At 48.1% G+C, this 16,567-nt stretch overlaps 1 protein-coding gene across 1 annotated transcript; it reads right to left on the minus strand.

Annotated features, from left to right (window-relative positions):
• Nucleotides 1-602: 602 nt before the first annotated feature.
• Nucleotides 603-16,502, minus strand: LOC144607223 (solute carrier family 46 member 2-like). Its single transcript, XM_078423903.1, has 4 exons — nt 15,537-16,502; nt 7,085-7,168; nt 2,768-2,924; nt 603-1,559 (listed from the first exon to the last, which is right to left on the minus strand). The coding sequence occupies exons 1-4, from the start codon at nt 16,498-16,500 to the stop codon at nt 1,445-1,447; spliced, it is 1,320 nt and encodes a 439-aa protein (XP_078280029.1). The 5' UTR covers nt 16,501-16,502; the 3' UTR covers nt 603-1,444.
• Nucleotides 16,503-16,567: the final 65 nt, after the last annotated feature.

Genomic DNA, 16,567 nt, shown 5'->3' on the forward strand with positions numbered 1-16,567 from the left:
AGAGGTTGAGAGGGGAAACCCTGATAGAAGTGTATAAAATGATGGGAGGCATAGATAGGGTAGACGGTCAAAACCTTTTTCCCAAGGTGTAAATGTCAAAGACTAGCGGGTATAGCTTCAAGGTAAGAGTGGCAACATTTAAAAGAGATGTGCGGGTCAATTCTTTTTACACAGAGGGTAGTGGATGCCTGAAGTGGTGGCAGAGGCAGGAACGATAGTGGCATTCAAGAGGCTTTGAGGCAGGCATGGGGACATGCAGGTAATGGAGGGATATGGATCATGCGCAGGCAGATGAGATTAGTTTAACTTGGTATCATGGTCGGCATGGATATTGTGGACCAGGTCCTCTGTTCTATGTTCCTAAGCATGTCCTTCTGTCTCCTTTTTCTGTTCGTTTACTTATTTATCTATTTATTTTCTTCTCTATGTTCTAGTAATCCCTGTAAAGCGTCTTTGAGTGTTTGAAAAGCGCTATATAAATGTAATGCATTATTATTATTATTATTATTCCCTTTATTATTATTCCCTTTATCCTGTACCTGTATTCTTGGGACGGCTTGATTGTAATCATGTACAGTCTTTCCGCTCACTGGACAGCACGCAACAAAAAGCTTTTCACTGTACCTCAGTACACATGACAATACTAAACTAAACTAAATCTGGAGCAAAGGGGGCTGAAGGATGACTTGAGAGGAGTATATAAAATTATCAGGCATGAATGAATAAGGTGATCAGAATCTTTTTTCTAATGGTAGGGGTATCAAAACTAGAGGGCATTGGGTTAAAGGGAGAGGAATGAGATTTAAAGGGGATCTGAGGGGTGTCTCTTTGCAAAGAGAATGGTTGATATCTGGAACTGCCGGAGAAGGTGGTGAAATCGGACACAATCACTGTATTTAGGAGACATTTGGGCGTAAATCTAAATAGACTATGCGTAGAAGGATACGGGTTTCGTGAAAGCAAATGGGATTAGTCTAGATGGGTAAAAATGGTTGGCATGGGTGTGGCAGGTGGAAGGGCCTGCTTCTGTGCTGTTGACTCCATGACTGAAGGACATGCTCATTTTTAGTGGTATCATACTTTTAATTAAGGGTGTCATAGAACTAAAGCGACCCACACCTCCGTGGGATTTGAACTGTTGTCCTTTGAACTGGTAGTCCGGGGAACTCCTGTAGTCTGGTAATCCAGTGTATTACTTACTACCTTTGGGAAATAAAATGCAGTTTTCTACCGTAACTGACAAAGGTGTTGGGTTGGTCTCCACACTTCTCAAACAGGGACCCGAGCTGTTTCCGCCGGCACTATGAGAGAGTTGTTTGAAGGAGAACGTCATCAAATTCTATTATTTGTGGCTCCGACACTTTCCGAGTGTCCTCATTCATTCTCCGCTGGAGCATTTTAACGGCGCGGCTGGCTGATCCAGTGGTGGGCTGGGTCTGTGGCCTCACTGCGAAGAGGCAGTTGAACATTCATCAAAGTCATCGATGACCATTCTCCGCGCGGAGTCTGTGTCAGAGTCCAGGCCATCGTCTCTCCTCCTCAGTCTGTAGCTGTAAACCCTGCAGCAGAAAAGGTTAAACGTCGCAACGGTGGAAATGCACAGAGAGAACAGCAGAGAGAGAAGTCATTCTGTGCATCATCAGTGCCAGAACTGAACCAATTCCACCCCCCCCTGCAACATTACATCAATCCCACTGCCCAGCCTCCCCAGAGACTTGTGCCAATTTAAGTTCGATCTATTACGAGGGCGGCACTGTGGCGCAGCGGTAGCGTTGCTGCCTAACAGCGAATGCAGCACCGGAGACCCGGGTTCGATCCCGACTACGGGTGCTGTCTGTACATTCTCCCTGTGACCTGCGTGGGTTTTCTCCGTGATCTTCAGTTTCCTCCCACACTCCAAAGACGTACAGGTATGTAGGTTAATTGGCTCGGTAAATGTAAAAATTGTCCCTAGTGGGTGTAGGATAGTGTTGATATGCGGGGATCGCGGGTCGGCGTGGACCCGGTGGGCCGAAGGGCCTGTTTCCGCGCAGTATCTCTAAACTGAACTAAACTATTGTACTCTCCACCTCATGGCCTTCCAGTCCAGCGTGCTGGGAGTGAACTGAGGAGAATGCGTGACTGGCTATGGATCAGCCATCACTCATTGATCCATGCTTGGTAATCAGAGGTTAGCAAGGTATAGGGTCAGCCATTGGAAGGTATAGGGTCAGCCATTGGGGTTGGCTCTCCTCCCCTGCAGGAGAGGATGTTTCTACGAGTGGGAGAGTCTCAGACCAGACGGCACAGCCTCAGAATAAAAGGACATACCTTTAGTTTGGAGATGAGGAGGAGTTTCTTCAGCTAGAGGGTGGTGAATTTGTGGGATTCATTGCCGCAGGTGGCTGCAGGCACTATCCCAATATTTAAGAAACATGTGGACAGGTACACGGACAGGATCGGTTTGGGCCAAACGCAGGCAAATGGGACTAATGTAGATGGGGCATGTTGGTTGCCGTGGGCAAGTTGGGCCGAAAGGCCTGTTTTCATGCTGTGCGACTCTATGACTTTGTGGCTGTGGAGGCCAAGTCATTGGGTATTTCTAAAGCGGAGATTTATCAGCTCTTGAATAGTAAGGGCGTCAAAGGATATGGGGAGAAGGTTGAGAGGGAAAAATGGAGCTGCCATGATTGAATGGTGGAGCAGAGTCGATGGGGCGAATGGCCTAATTCTGCTCCCATGGCTCATGATGTCCAGCTGCCCTTAGTCATGTGAGACAAGTACTTACACAACTGGAAAGGTGCTGAGCCAACAAACGGCTGCGGCCAGCAGCAGGGAGAAGCCACTGTACCATTCGAGGAAGGCAATGTAGAGACCGTTGAAGGTGAGGGTGGCTATCACGTCTGTGAGCGCCATCGCAGTCTGAAGCCAAGCGAAGACAGAACCTGAGGGAGAATAAAAGGCATCAAACACGGCCGCAGAGGGCTGAAATATAATAGCACTAAAGATAGACACAAAATGCTGGAGTAACTGAGCTGGACAGGCAGTATCTCTGGATAGGAATGGATGACGTTTTGGGTCGCTTTGACCGTTCTTCAGACTCTACACCGAAGGTAGACACACAAAATGCTGGAGTAACTCAGCGGGATAGGTAGCATCTCTGCCAACCCGAAACATCACCACTTCCTTCCATCCAGAGATGCTGCCTGTCCCGCTAAGTTACTCCAGCATTTTGTGTCTATTCTCGGTGTAAACAGGCATCTGCAGTTCGTTCCTGCACATATAATAGCACTACTTGCTTTGATAAATGTTGTACTTACTCCTGCCAACACACACATTCCACTTTCTAGTGGATCAACTGGAGTGTTCTATCTAAACACGCAATACTTTTCAACATTGGAATCCAGAGCCCAGGGTGCAGAATAAGGGAAGCACAGGCCTCAAAAGGTCACAAAGTGCTGGGATAACTCAACAGGTCAGGCAGCATCTCTGAAGAACATGGGTAGGTGACGTTTCAGTCTGAAGAAGGGTCTCGATCAGAAATGTCACCCATTCACTATCTCCATAGATGCTGCCTGACCTGCTGAGTTACTCCAGCACTTTGTGTCCTTTTGTGTAAACCAACGTCTGCAGCTCTTTGTTTCTGCATTCAGATGATGTAGGATGGGTTGGGTCTGACAATATCTTCAGACCTAATCCTCTTATAACATCTTGCCATCCTTTCGAACCACAATCTCTTCTGATTTACAAGCTACGTAGTGGAAACTTGCACACTTTAGTCACACTTAAACACCAGCGGAGCTGTGGAGAAATTGTGAAAGCAGTGGTAAGATTTTGCCAAGTGTGTAGAAAGGAACTGCAGATGGTGGTTTAAACCGAAGAGAGGCACAAAATGCTGGAGTAACTCAGCGGGACAGGCAGCATCACTGGATAGAAGGAATGGGTGACGTTTCAGGTTGAAATCCTTCTTCAGAAGAAGGATCTCAACCTGAAACGTCACCCATTCCTTCTATCCAGAGATGCTGCCTGTCCCGCTGAGTTACTCCAGCATTTTAAGTCGATGTAAGATTGTGCCAACCCTGGTTTCACCCTTAAGATATAGTTGCGAGCTTCAGGTATTCAACAATAGAGAGTACAATGTCATTCATTGCCACGGCCACTCTGACGGGCCCTGACAAAGTAGGAGCAACTTTCCCATGTTATAATTGTGGCTGCAGCAGTGGTAAACGTCAGTGGGTTATTCCAGCACTGAGTGTACTTTTGCGTATTAACCAGCATCTGCAGTTCTTTGCTTCCACAAGCACTGACCTCAGTTGTTCAGATGCTGCCTGCTGGAGGTGGCCACCACTTCCATGCTAGACTGGATGGGATCCAAGTCTTTCTTAAAGCCAAGTGCAAAGCTGCATCTGGACCTCCCATGCTCCTCAACATTGCACACGGGCTTTCTGGCAGATCTGCCTTATCCCTGGGCATCTTAATATGCATTACCATCAGGCTTATCTGTGTCCAAGAAGGACCATCAGGCTTATCTGTGTTTTAGAAGGATGAGAGGAGATCTTATCGAAACGTATAAGATTATTAAGGGGTTGGACACATTAGAGGCAGGAAACATGTTCCCAATGTTGGGGGAGTCCAGAACCAGGGGCCACAGTTTAAGAATAAGGGGTAGGCCATTTAGAACTGAGATGAGGAAAAACTTTTTCAGTCAGAGAGTTGTGAATCTGTGGAATTCTCTGCCTCAGAAGGCAGTGGAGGCCAATTCTCTGAATGCATTCAAGAGAGAGCTGGATAGAGCTCTTAAGGATAGCGGAGTCAGTGGGGTATGGGGAGAAGGCAGGAACGGGGTACTGATTGAGAATGATCAGCCATGATCACATTGAATGGTGGTGCTGGCTCGAAGGGCCGAATGGCCTCCTCCTGCACCTATTGTCTATTGTCCAAATTCCTCTGGAGTACAATGTCTATGCCGAGCGTGATGCCAAGTTGAACTAATTTCATCGTGCTCGCACATGATCCATATCTCTCCATTCCCTGCATATCCATGGCCTTATCTGAGCACCACTATCACACTGTATCTGCTTCTACCACCGCCCCCCGACAGCGCATCCTAGGCACCCACCACTCGTGGGTGTGACTGTGATCAGAGGTGGTGCAGTCAACAGACCGTGTGATTGGAGATGGGGGTAAATCTTGGAGTTTTGATAGGAAAAGTGATGAACCCCAGGATAGGGTGATCGGACGTGTAAATGGCCCAGGGGGAAACTAATTGGATAATCTATAACTGGTGCGAATGGAGGAGGATGGAATAATAACTCAATGATGTGAGTGAGTGTGGAGGTAATTTCGCAGGTTAATAATCTTTGGAGAATCTTTGGTGTTTGGAGAAGCAATTGTCTAGGCGGAGAATGAGGTGGCATGGGGATGATGGGCTTGGCGGATGTTATATCGTTGGTAGAGTTTCAGGAGGGGATAGTCTTTGTGGAACATTAGTGGAAGAGAAGGTGGTCTATTAATAGTGTGATGGGAGGAGTTGTTTGAAAAGCATTGCGGATGGGCAGCGAATGGCCAATGGACAGAAGGCAGCAATTGTCAATAGGAATTGATTGAAAGAGGAGCTAGTTTATGGACGATGTGTTTGAGTGGAAGGCAGGTCCATCACGTGGGCAGCACAGTGATGTAGTGGTAGAGTTGCTGCCTTACAGCGCCAGAGACCCTGGTTCGATCCTGACTACGGGTGCTGTCCATACGGAGTTTGTACATTCTGCCCATGACCTGCCTGGGTTTTCTCCGGATGCTCCGGTTTCCTCCCACACACCAAAGACGTACAGGTTTTGTAGACTAATTGGCTTCAGTAAAATTGTAAATTGTTCCCTAGTGTGTGTAGGATAGCATTAGTGTGCAGGGATCACTGGTCAGCACAGACTCAGTGGTTCGAAGGGCCTATTTCTGCACTGTATCTCTAAACTAAACTAAACTAAATCAAGCGAGTAGCCTGTGGAAGGTGTCAAGTCAAGTCAAGTCAATTTATTTGTATAGCACATTTAAAAACAACCCACGTTGACCAAAGTGCTGCACATCTGACTAGGAAAAAAAAAAGAAACATACAGTGGCAGGCAGCCAAACACAACGGCGCGGCCATCTTGAACAAAATGTTAATTCAATCAGTGTGAGCCAGTAACGTTGTTCTGCATGTAATCCCTGCAGTCAGTGTGACTAGTTTTTAGTTTTTAGAGATACAGTGTGGAAACAGGCCTTTTGGCCCATCAAATCCACACCGACCATGATCACCTGTACACGAGTTCTATCTGACACACTAGGGACAATTTACAGAAGCTAATTAACCTACAAACCCGCACGTCTTTGGAGTGTGGGAGGAAACTGGAGCACTCAGAGAAAACCCACGCGGTCAGAGGGAGAACATACAAACTCCATACAGACAACACCCGTGGTCAGGATCGAACCCAGGCCTCTGGCGCTGTAAGGCAGCAACTCTACCGCTACCCTGCTATAGTGTCGCCCTCAATCTCCCACCATCATCAGCCACCAGCTTCCCGACTGATAATTTCTTAGGGAGAAGCAGCTTGTGCTAGGCAGCAAATGTCAAAACAGATCAAAAAGAATTTCGGCACCACAGTGCCCCACTCTTGCAATAACTGGGGTTCAATCCTGACCTCTCCTGCTGTCTATGTGGAGTTTACATGCTCTCCCTGTGACTGCATGGGTTTCCTCTCACATCAATCTCAAAGACGTGCAGGTTGGAAGGTGAATTTCCCCAGTGAAGGAACTTTGGGCAGGACCTCTTAATGGACACGTGTGGAAGAATAGATCGCAGGGAATCAAGTGGAAAAAGTCTGAAGAAGGGTCTCGACCCGAAACGTTACTAATTCCTTCTCTCCAGAGATGCTGCCTGTCCCGCTGAGTTACTCCAGCATTTTGTGTCTACCTTCGATTTAAAACCAGCACCTGCGGTTCTTTCCTACACAAAGTGGGAAATGGGTTTGGTCCAAGAGCCGGCATTGATCGGATGGGCTGAATGGCCTCCTTCAGTGTTGCGAGGATAGAATGGCGGTGTGCAATGTTAGGGTGCTGCATGGTGCATTCTTACCGTAGGAAGCTCCATCTATTTGTTTGGACAGCTGAGCCCGTATTGTCGGCAACGGGATGCAGGAAAACAACATCATAGCACGAGCTGTAAAACACAAAGGCCACACAATGCAAACCATCTGGCGCAGGCCCTGAGAACCCCAGACCCCTCTGCTGCTGGCTGTACAGTGCTGCCCCAGCACAGGGCACCCCGGCGAGACAAGGTGGGGAGTGCTCCACATCGTCACTCCACACGGCACATTCCCAGACTTGCCGATCATTCCTGCAGCCAGGATAAGTCCGGCATCTCTGGAATGTGTGAGGTTGCAACTACCCATCCCCCCCCACTACCCCCCCCCCCTTCCTGCAAATATGTGGACCGTTGCTCATCAAGGTCTGGTTGCACTTCAACCACACAGTCCCGACCTTTGGGTTGGTGGGAACACGTGGAGGAAACCTGAGGCTCTCCCTGTGTTCCCACCCAAGAGACAGCCTTGGGCGAGACCAAGGGTGGTCAGCACCTCCTGGCCCCGCTGCCTGGTCCCGTGAATGGCCGCCTTGGCCTGGGCTTGGCAGTAGGCCGAGGCAGGCGGTGCTGACCCTGGGGTGGCAACACATGGAGAGCCTCAGGGAGTGGAGGCACCACACCAGATGTGGAGGACAACATCTTAAAGCAAGCACCGAAACCCGAAACGGCGATGTGTTTAACAGAGTAACTTTAAAACTAAAACCACCAAAATGGGGCGGTGGTGCTGGGCATAAAGGCAGCAAGGGATCAAAACAACAATGCACTGATAGTACCAGAACTTTGCACTATTAAAGGGTACTCACAGACATTCACACTCACAGACACTCACATACACTCACACACACACACTTATGTGAACAGACACTCCCATTCACATACACACACACTCACATGCACAGACACAGACAGACACACCCATATCCAAATTCAGACACTCACACAGACTCACAGGCACACACACCAGGACACAAAGACCATCGCAAATACTCACATACATGCTGACACACTCACACACACACACACATATACACATAGATACACAGAGACAGATATACACATACTTACACTACACGAACACGCACACACACACACTCAGAAAGACAGACACAGACACAAAGACACACTGACATAACTTACTCTCACATTCACACACAGACACACTCACACGTACCCAAATCTAATGCTGTGACTCATTGCCGTGTGTTCACAATGTCAGTCTCACAGAGTGAGTTATCCATGTTTTTTTCCAGGGGATTAAGCTGTCTGTTGGCCCAGACCCCAGCACTGTGATGTCAGCACAGAGTTATTGCAGACAGAGAGAGAGAGAGAGAGAGAGAGAGAGAGAGAGAGAGAGAGAGACTCACAAAGTTCCAAACCCAGTGCCAGAGGAAGAGAATGGAAGTGTTGTGAGCTCTCTAACCTCCTGGCAGGAAACACAGTGTACAGACGAGAGGGGTGAGAGGGGGTATTCTGGTTACAGGGGGAGAGGGGTAATCTGGGGTGCAGGGGAGAGTTAATCTGGTTACAGGAGAGGGGGGTCACCTGAGGTGTAGGGGAGGGGGGTAACCTGGATACAGGGGAGGAGGTTAACTTGGTTACAGGGAAGGAGGAAACTTGGTTTAGTTTAGCATTGACATGCGTACTGAGTGAGGTACAGTAAAAAGCTTTTTGTTGTGTACTATCCAGTCAAAGAAAAGGCTGTAAATGATTGCAATCAAGCCGGAGGGGGAGGGAGTGAGGGGTTGAGGCGGGGAAAGGGGTTAACGATGTACAGGGGAAGGCTGACCTAATGTACAGGGGAGGGGGATAAACTAATGTACAAGAATGGGGGGGGGGTTAACTTGGTGTGGAGGGGAGATGGTTAAATGGTGTAGAGGAGAAAGGGTTAACTTTATTACAGGAGAGAGGGTAAACCTAGCGGAGTGGGGGGGGAGGGTGGGGGGTTAACCTGATGTGTTGAGGAAGAGAATAACCTGGTGTATAGGGTAGGGGGGAGGTTAACTTGGCCGAGAGGGGAAAGGGTTAAATTGGTGTAGAAGGGAAAGGGTTAAATTGGTGTAGAGAGGAAAGGGTTAAATTGGTGTAGAGGGGAGAGGGTTAAATTGCTGTAGAGGGGTAACTTGGTATAGAGATAGGGGTGGGGGGAAGGGGTTAACGGTGTATTGGGGAAGAGGTTAACCTGGTGTAGAGGTGAGAGGAGTTAACCTGGTGTGTTGGGAAAGGGATTAACCTGGTGTGGAGGTGGGGGGATGGGGTGATCTGGTGTTGAGGGGGGGGGGGGGTAGTGGGGAGTTAACCTGGTGTGTTGGGAAAGGGGTTAACCTGGTGTGGAGGTGGGGGGATGGGGTGATCTGGTGTTGCGGGGGGGGATAGTGGGGAGTTAACCTGGTGTGTTGGGGAAGGGGTTAACCTGGTGTGGAGGTGGGGGGATGGGGTGATCTGGTGTTGCGGGGGGTGGGGGGGGTAGTGGGGAGTTAACCTGGTGTGTTGGGGAAGGGATTAACCTGGTGTGTTGGGGAGGGGGTTGTCCTGGTGTAGAGGTAGTGGGCGGGGGTTTAACCTGGTGTGTTGGGGAAGGGGTTAGGTTAATGGTGCATTGGGGAAGGGGTTAACCTGGCCCCAGTCCTGCCACTTGTCCACTTTGCATTCCAACTACAACCCCGGCAACAATGGAAGGACGGAGCATCACTTCACCGGTAGCCATGGCAACAGCCGCACCTTAACTGCGGGAAATAATTAAAGAACACCAGTAATTGTGGCCTTGAGGTCAGATAATGATTACATACCTCCACACCCTCCAACATGCCAGCGTTGATGGCACATTAAAATACGCTCACTGTTCTTCCTGTTCATTCCTGTCCTCACTCGTACTTCTACCTAGACTTCACCGTATAAAACAACTCCTGCACAGACATTCCATAATGTTTGCCCAAATAAACACGACTTTCACATAAACTCTCACTCAAACACTTGTGCACGTTTAAATATTCCTCAACACTCTCTCTCACACACACACACACACATGCATTAAAATCGCAGTACTCATGGACGTGTGGTTAAAGTGATGGACGAGATATCAATTCGTAAGTTCATACGTGATAGGAGCAGAATTAGGCCAGTCGGCCCATCAAGTCTACTCCGCCATTCTATCAAGACTGATCTATCTTTCCCTCTGAACTCCATTCTCCTGCTGTCTCCCTATTTAACCCCTGACACCTGTACAAGAATCTATCTATCCCTGCCTTCAAAATATCAATTAACCTGGCCTCCACAGCCTTCTGTGGCAATGAATTCCACAGAATCACCTCCCTCTGACTAAATAAATTCCTCCTCATCTCCTTCTTAAAGGAACATCCTTTAATTCTGAGACTATGACCTTTGGTCCTAGACTCTCTCACTAGTGGAAACATCCTCTCCACATCCACTCTATCCAGGTCTTTCACTATTCGGTAAATTTCAATGAGATCCCCCCTCATCCTAAACTCCAGTGAGTATAGGCCCAGTGCCGTCAAATGCTCATCATATGTTAACCCATTCATTCCTGGGATCCGTAAACCTCCTCTGGACTCTCTCCAGCGACAGCACATCCATCCTGAGATATATGGGGCCCACAATTGCTCACAGTACTCCAAATGCGACTTTGTGGAGCCTCAGCATTACATCAATGTTTCTGTATTTTAGTCCTCATGAAATAAATGCTAGCATTGCATTTGCCTTCCTTACTACCGATTCGACTTGCAAATTAACCTTTTGGGAATCCTGCACCTCCGATTTCCGGATTCTCTCCCCAATAGGGTTTTCGCTGCACAGTTTCAAACCCTGCAGTATATGGGAGCTATTTCTTTCCTGGTGGCACAGTGACACAGCTGGTAGTGTTGCTGCCCCACAGCCCCGCAAACCCCAGTTTGACCCTGAACTCAGGCGCTGTCCGTGTAGAGTTTGCATGTTCTTGGGTTTCCTTCAAGTGCTCCTGTTTCCTCCCTCCTCCCCAAGCACAACCTGGTTTGCAGGCTAATTGCCCTATGTAAATTGCCCCTTATGGATGAGAAAGTGGGATAATATAGAACTCGTGTTCTACGGTGATCAATGGTCAGCATGGACCTGCAGGGCCGAAGGGCCTGTTTCCATGTTGTATCTTTCAATTCAATTACATTTTTTTCCTTCTTACACAATTTGGTTTGGCAACTGCTCTGCACAAGGCTGCAAGAGATTGCAGAGAATTGTGAATGTAGCACAGTCCATCAGACATCAGCCAGCCCATCCCCTTTGGAAGGGTTGGTGTTTGTGGTATTTCCCAGTGGCCTGTAGGTCGCTCAAGCCTCACTGTAGGGGAGAGCAGGGACCACTGAGCCCCAGTAGAACAGGGGTTTTGTGCCTTTCTCTTCAACAGCTCTTTTCCTCATTCAGCGTAAGTGATGTGCCTGTGCACTGAAGGCAGTCAAGTGTACGCTCACACAGCTACACACACTCACACACACTCACACACACTAGCTCACTTACTCTCTCTTTTACACTCAAACACACAAGTTTTCTTACCCTCCCTCTCTCTCATTTGCACACACATGCGCACACTATAACAATCGTAGAACATGGAAAAGTACAGACCCCTCACAATGTCTGTGCCGAACATGATGGCAACATAAACTAATCTCCTCTGCCTGCACGTGATCCCTATCCCTCCATTCCCTGCATGGCCATGCTCCTGTCTAGATGCCTCTTTAATGCCACTATCATAATTGACTTTTTAGACTACATGACCACACATTTATCTGGATTAAATTCCATCTGCGCTGCTGAACCCAACTTTCCAGCTGATCTGTGTCCTGCGTATCCTTAGACAATCTTCGTCACTTTCCGTGACTCCACCAAATTTCCTGTCGTCTGTAGATTTTTAGTTTAGTTTAGTTTAGTTTAGAGATACAGGGTGGAAATAGGCCCTTCGGCCCACCGAGTCTGTGCCGACCAGGAATCCCTAGCGATCACCTGGTACACTATCCTACACGCTAGGGACAATTTACAATTTTACCAAAGCCAATTAGCCTGAAAAAGGGTCTCGACCCGAAACGTCACCCATTCCTTCTCTCCAGAGATGCTGCCTGATCCGCTGAGTTACTCCAACATTTTGTGTGAACCTACAAACCTGTAGGTCTTTGGAGTGTGGGAGGAAACCGGAGCAATGTAGGAAGGAACTGCAGATGCTGGTATAAACCGAAAATGGACACAAAAAGCTGGAGTAACTCAGCGGGTCGGACAGCATCGCTGGAGAAAAATGGTAGGTGATATTTTGGGTCCCGACCCTTCAGACTGAGAGTCAGGGGAAAGGTAAACGGGAGATTTGACAGTGATGTGGAGAGATATAGAAACAAATGAATCAAAGATAAGCACAAAAAGTAAAGATGATAAAGCAAACCGGAACACCCAGAGAAAACCCACGCAGGTCATGGGGAGAACGTACAAACTCTGTACAGGCAGCACCCATAGTCAGGATTGAACTGGGTCTCTGGTGCTGTAAAGCAGCAACTTTGCCGCTGTGCCACCCCTGGGATGAGACGTAGTCACCTCACTCTGCCTGGGTCTGCCTCTGCGAACAGATCCAGGACACTCCGATGTGGGACAACCGCTTTCTCTTTCAGCTATGAAGGGGTTAATCCAACTGCAGGGACCATTCTATCTGGACAGGGACTGCTCCAACACATCTGCCCCACAGAGCCAGACCACCAGAGGCTGGCTGTCTGAATTCAGGGTGGGGCTGGGTAGATGGGGACTGGGTTTAAACACATGCCAACTGTAGCCCTTTTGTGATGTTTTTACACAACAGAAAGAGAAAGGGTAGGATTTAATTTCAATTATAATATAATTGAACTGCAGATGTTGGTTTACGCCAAAGATAGAAACAAAATGCTGGAGTATCTCAACGGGTCAGGCAGCATCTCTGGGGAAAATGGATAGGTGGCGTTTCAGGTCAGAACTCTTCTTCAGACTGATAGACACAAAAAGCTGGAGTAACTCAGCAGGTCAGGCAGCATCTCTGGAGAGAAGGAATGGGTGATGTTTCGGGTCGAGACCCTTCTTCAGACTGATTGTAAGTGGGAGCAACTGGAAACAAGGAAAGGGAGGCCCGGTGGCGCAGGGGTAGTTGCTGCCTTACATATGTTAAATATGTTAAATATTGTAAATGAATATGATGACTTGGTACCAGGAAGGATGGTAATAGCATGTCCAATTTGCAAAACTGTAAAGTTTAGGATTAATGGATATATTTTCAGAAATTTTATTTATTCCTCAGCTATTTAAAGTATCCATGTCTTTTTAAGTACCTTAAGTCCCACCACACCATTCACTATCCTCCTGATTATTTTACTGTACATTCACCTGTATTTTTGGACTTCCTGAAATGCAATACTGATTCTTCTCTGCGTTAAGTTTCATTTTCTATATTTGGGTGGCACAGTGGCTGGTGGAGTTGCTGCCTCACAGCACCGGGCCGGGGTGGTACCTGCACGGAGTTTGTACGTTCTCCCCGTGACTGCGCGGGTTTTCTCCGGGACTCCGGTTTCCTCCCCCACTTCAAAAACGTACAAGTTTGCAGGTTAATTGGCTTCGGTAAAAATGGGAAATTGTCCCTAGTGTGTAGGATAGTGTACCAGGTGATCGCTGGTCAGTGCGGACTCGGTGGCCTGTTTCAGCGCTGCATCTCTTAAACTGAACCAAACTAAGCTGGGATTTATTAGGTCAAGGTTAGATGGAAATATTTGGACGGAAAATCGTTGAAAATCCTCGCTGAAACTAAGCAGGGTTCAGATTTTTTTTATCAGTGTTTCCATACCATTCATGGTGAAAGAGTTCTGAATGTTGTTGGTTTTGGATTTTTAGCTGAATATAAATCTACATCTTACAAATATTTGAGGCCATGAACTCAGCCTTTTTTACTCACTCTCAGTATGTGGTCACCACTGAAAACACTCATGCGTGTTGCCTAATCCCACTGACCCAGGGGATTTAAGAGTCAATTACATCCAAGAACTTGTACTTCTATCTTGCTTTCACAATTCCAGATGTTTCTCAGGGCAGTCACAAACTTACTAGAAAATCCCAGACACTGGGAATGTGAAATAAAAACCGAACATGCCGGAAACTCTCAGCATGCAGAGAAAAATGAACTTGAGGTGAAACACATTTTGTTTCAGACTCCTATAAGAAGCTGCACTGTGGGACAAATGTCCCATGCAGGTCTGACCATTTATAACCACCTATTCCCTGAGGAACACGGATTACGTCTTTATAACAATCTGTGAGCTCATGGTTATTGCCATCCCACATCTTTGCGGGCGCTGACCGACGGACGAGGACGGACCACGTGGAGTGAGGAAGGTGCGGCCGAGGGAAGGAATAAAGGAGGATCCGGCGCGGGGGACTGCCGTGAGGGAGGGGGGAAGAACAATGGACAATGGAGGACCCTGCATGGGGTGGGGGGCAGTGAGGGGGGTAGGGTGGAGGAGGGGGAGAACCAAGGGGGACCTGACGCAAATACTGTGTATACTTTGTAATTTTGTCCGCGCCGTACGCGGCGACTTTTGCATAACTTGGGTGTGCAAGCAATGAATTTCACTGCGGCTGGTTACATGTAACAATCATTCATTCATTCATTCACAGTGCAGCAGTAGAGTTGCAGCCTTACAGCCCCAGAGACCCAGGTTCGATCCTGACTACGGGTGCTGTCTGTATGGAGTTTGTACGTTCTCCCCGTGACCTGCGTGGGTTTTTTCCCCGGGATCTCCGGTTTCCTCCTGCACTCCAAAGACATAAAGGTTTGTAGGTTAATTGGCTTGGTGTAATTGTAAGTTGTCCCTGGTGTGTGTAGGATAGTGTAAGTGTGCGGGGATCGCTGATCGGCGCGATATCGGTGGGCGGAAGGGCCTGTTTCCTCACTGTATCTCTAAACTAAACTAAACTTACAAAACTCACCAATCTCAGTTTCCCAATTTGTAGTGGTGAGGATATGAACTCATAATCTTAAAATGTGTGGGCAAATATTGCATCTCTAGACCACAGTCCTATATCCATGGTTAAAACTTCACACGGTTCGAAATTCAAAGACCCATTCGATGACCCATTGTTTCCTGTCTTTTATTCTACTTTGACTATTAAAATGAGATATTTTAAATAGTCCATTCCCTGAATTTTCCACACACGGGACAAATTACAATTTTACCCAAGCCAATTAACCTACAAACCTGTACGTCTTTGGAGTGTGGGAGGAAACTGAAGATCTCGGAGAAAACCCACGCAGGTCACGGGGAGAACGTACAAACTCCGTGCAGACAGCACCCGTAGTCAGGATCGAACCAGGGTCTTTGGCATTGTAAGGCAGCAACAGGTGGCTCAGCAGTAGAGATACGATACGAAGGTGTCGTATCAACGTGGTCGAGCAGAGTTGGTGACTTACCAATAAAATACAAGGGGGTGCTTCTCACAAAGGCCATGGTGATCAATCCAGCTGTGTTGGAGACGATGCCCATTAACACCAGAGACGTGTCACTTAAATGCCTGGAGAAGATCAGGACTCCAAAGAAGCTAGTCAGGAACATACCGAAGGTGGCCGCCCGGCCATAACCCACGAGAACCGGGTTCCAGCTCAGGGGGGGCTTCAGAACATAAATGGAGATTATATTTTCCCCGCCAGTCATTCCAAAATTGTACAGGAGGTAGCAGGTGGAGAGAAGAAGCATTTCCCTGCTGAATTTTCTCCAGCATGGATTGTGCACTTCTGTGGGGGCCTGTTCTCGAGGAGGGACTGCAGGGTATCTGAGAAAGACTGCTGAGTACAACAGACTTATTAGGTACAGGGACAGGCACAGGCTGATCTGCAGGAGTCCATGCTGGTTGTGAACTTTGATCATGAAGAAGTGACCGGACGCCAAACTGCCCAGGAGTCCTGCCACCCCTGACGTCACCTCCAGCACGTTTAGCCTCAGGCTGCGCCTTGCCTCTCCTGACCTCATGGCAGTGATGGCATTGATTCCACTCCAGTAGGCTGGGAACCCTCCAGTCAGCCCGTTGATCACTGCTGAGCCATACATCACACTGATGGGCAAGTGGAAAATGTGGGTAAAGAGCAGCAAGAACCTGCCGAGGAGATACCCCAGCAAAGGGACAACCAGCAGGACCTTCTGGCCTTGACGATCGGCCAACCTTCCCAGCAGCACCGTCGTCAGCACGGGGACCAGACAGTAGATCATGTTATAAACCATGTAGAAGTGGGCCACTTCCTTCTGTGCCAGGTCACTGTTCCCAGGCGTGGTTCCATTTAGCCGGCTGTAGACCACCATCAAAAGCGCCGTGTCAAAGAGAGAATTGGCCACATTGGTAACAAGGACCACTGGCTCCACATAGCTGAGTAGCGCACTCATACCACACGTGGGGTCCCACTATCTCTATAATATCTAAATCAATGCTCACAGATTGCCAACACTGGAC

The sequence above is a fragment of the Rhinoraja longicauda genome, chromosome 28 (assembly GCF_053455715.1).
Source record: "Rhinoraja longicauda isolate Sanriku21f chromosome 28, sRhiLon1.1, whole genome shotgun sequence".
Taxonomy (NCBI): domain Eukaryota; kingdom Metazoa; phylum Chordata; class Chondrichthyes; order Rajiformes; family Arhynchobatidae; genus Rhinoraja; species Rhinoraja longicauda.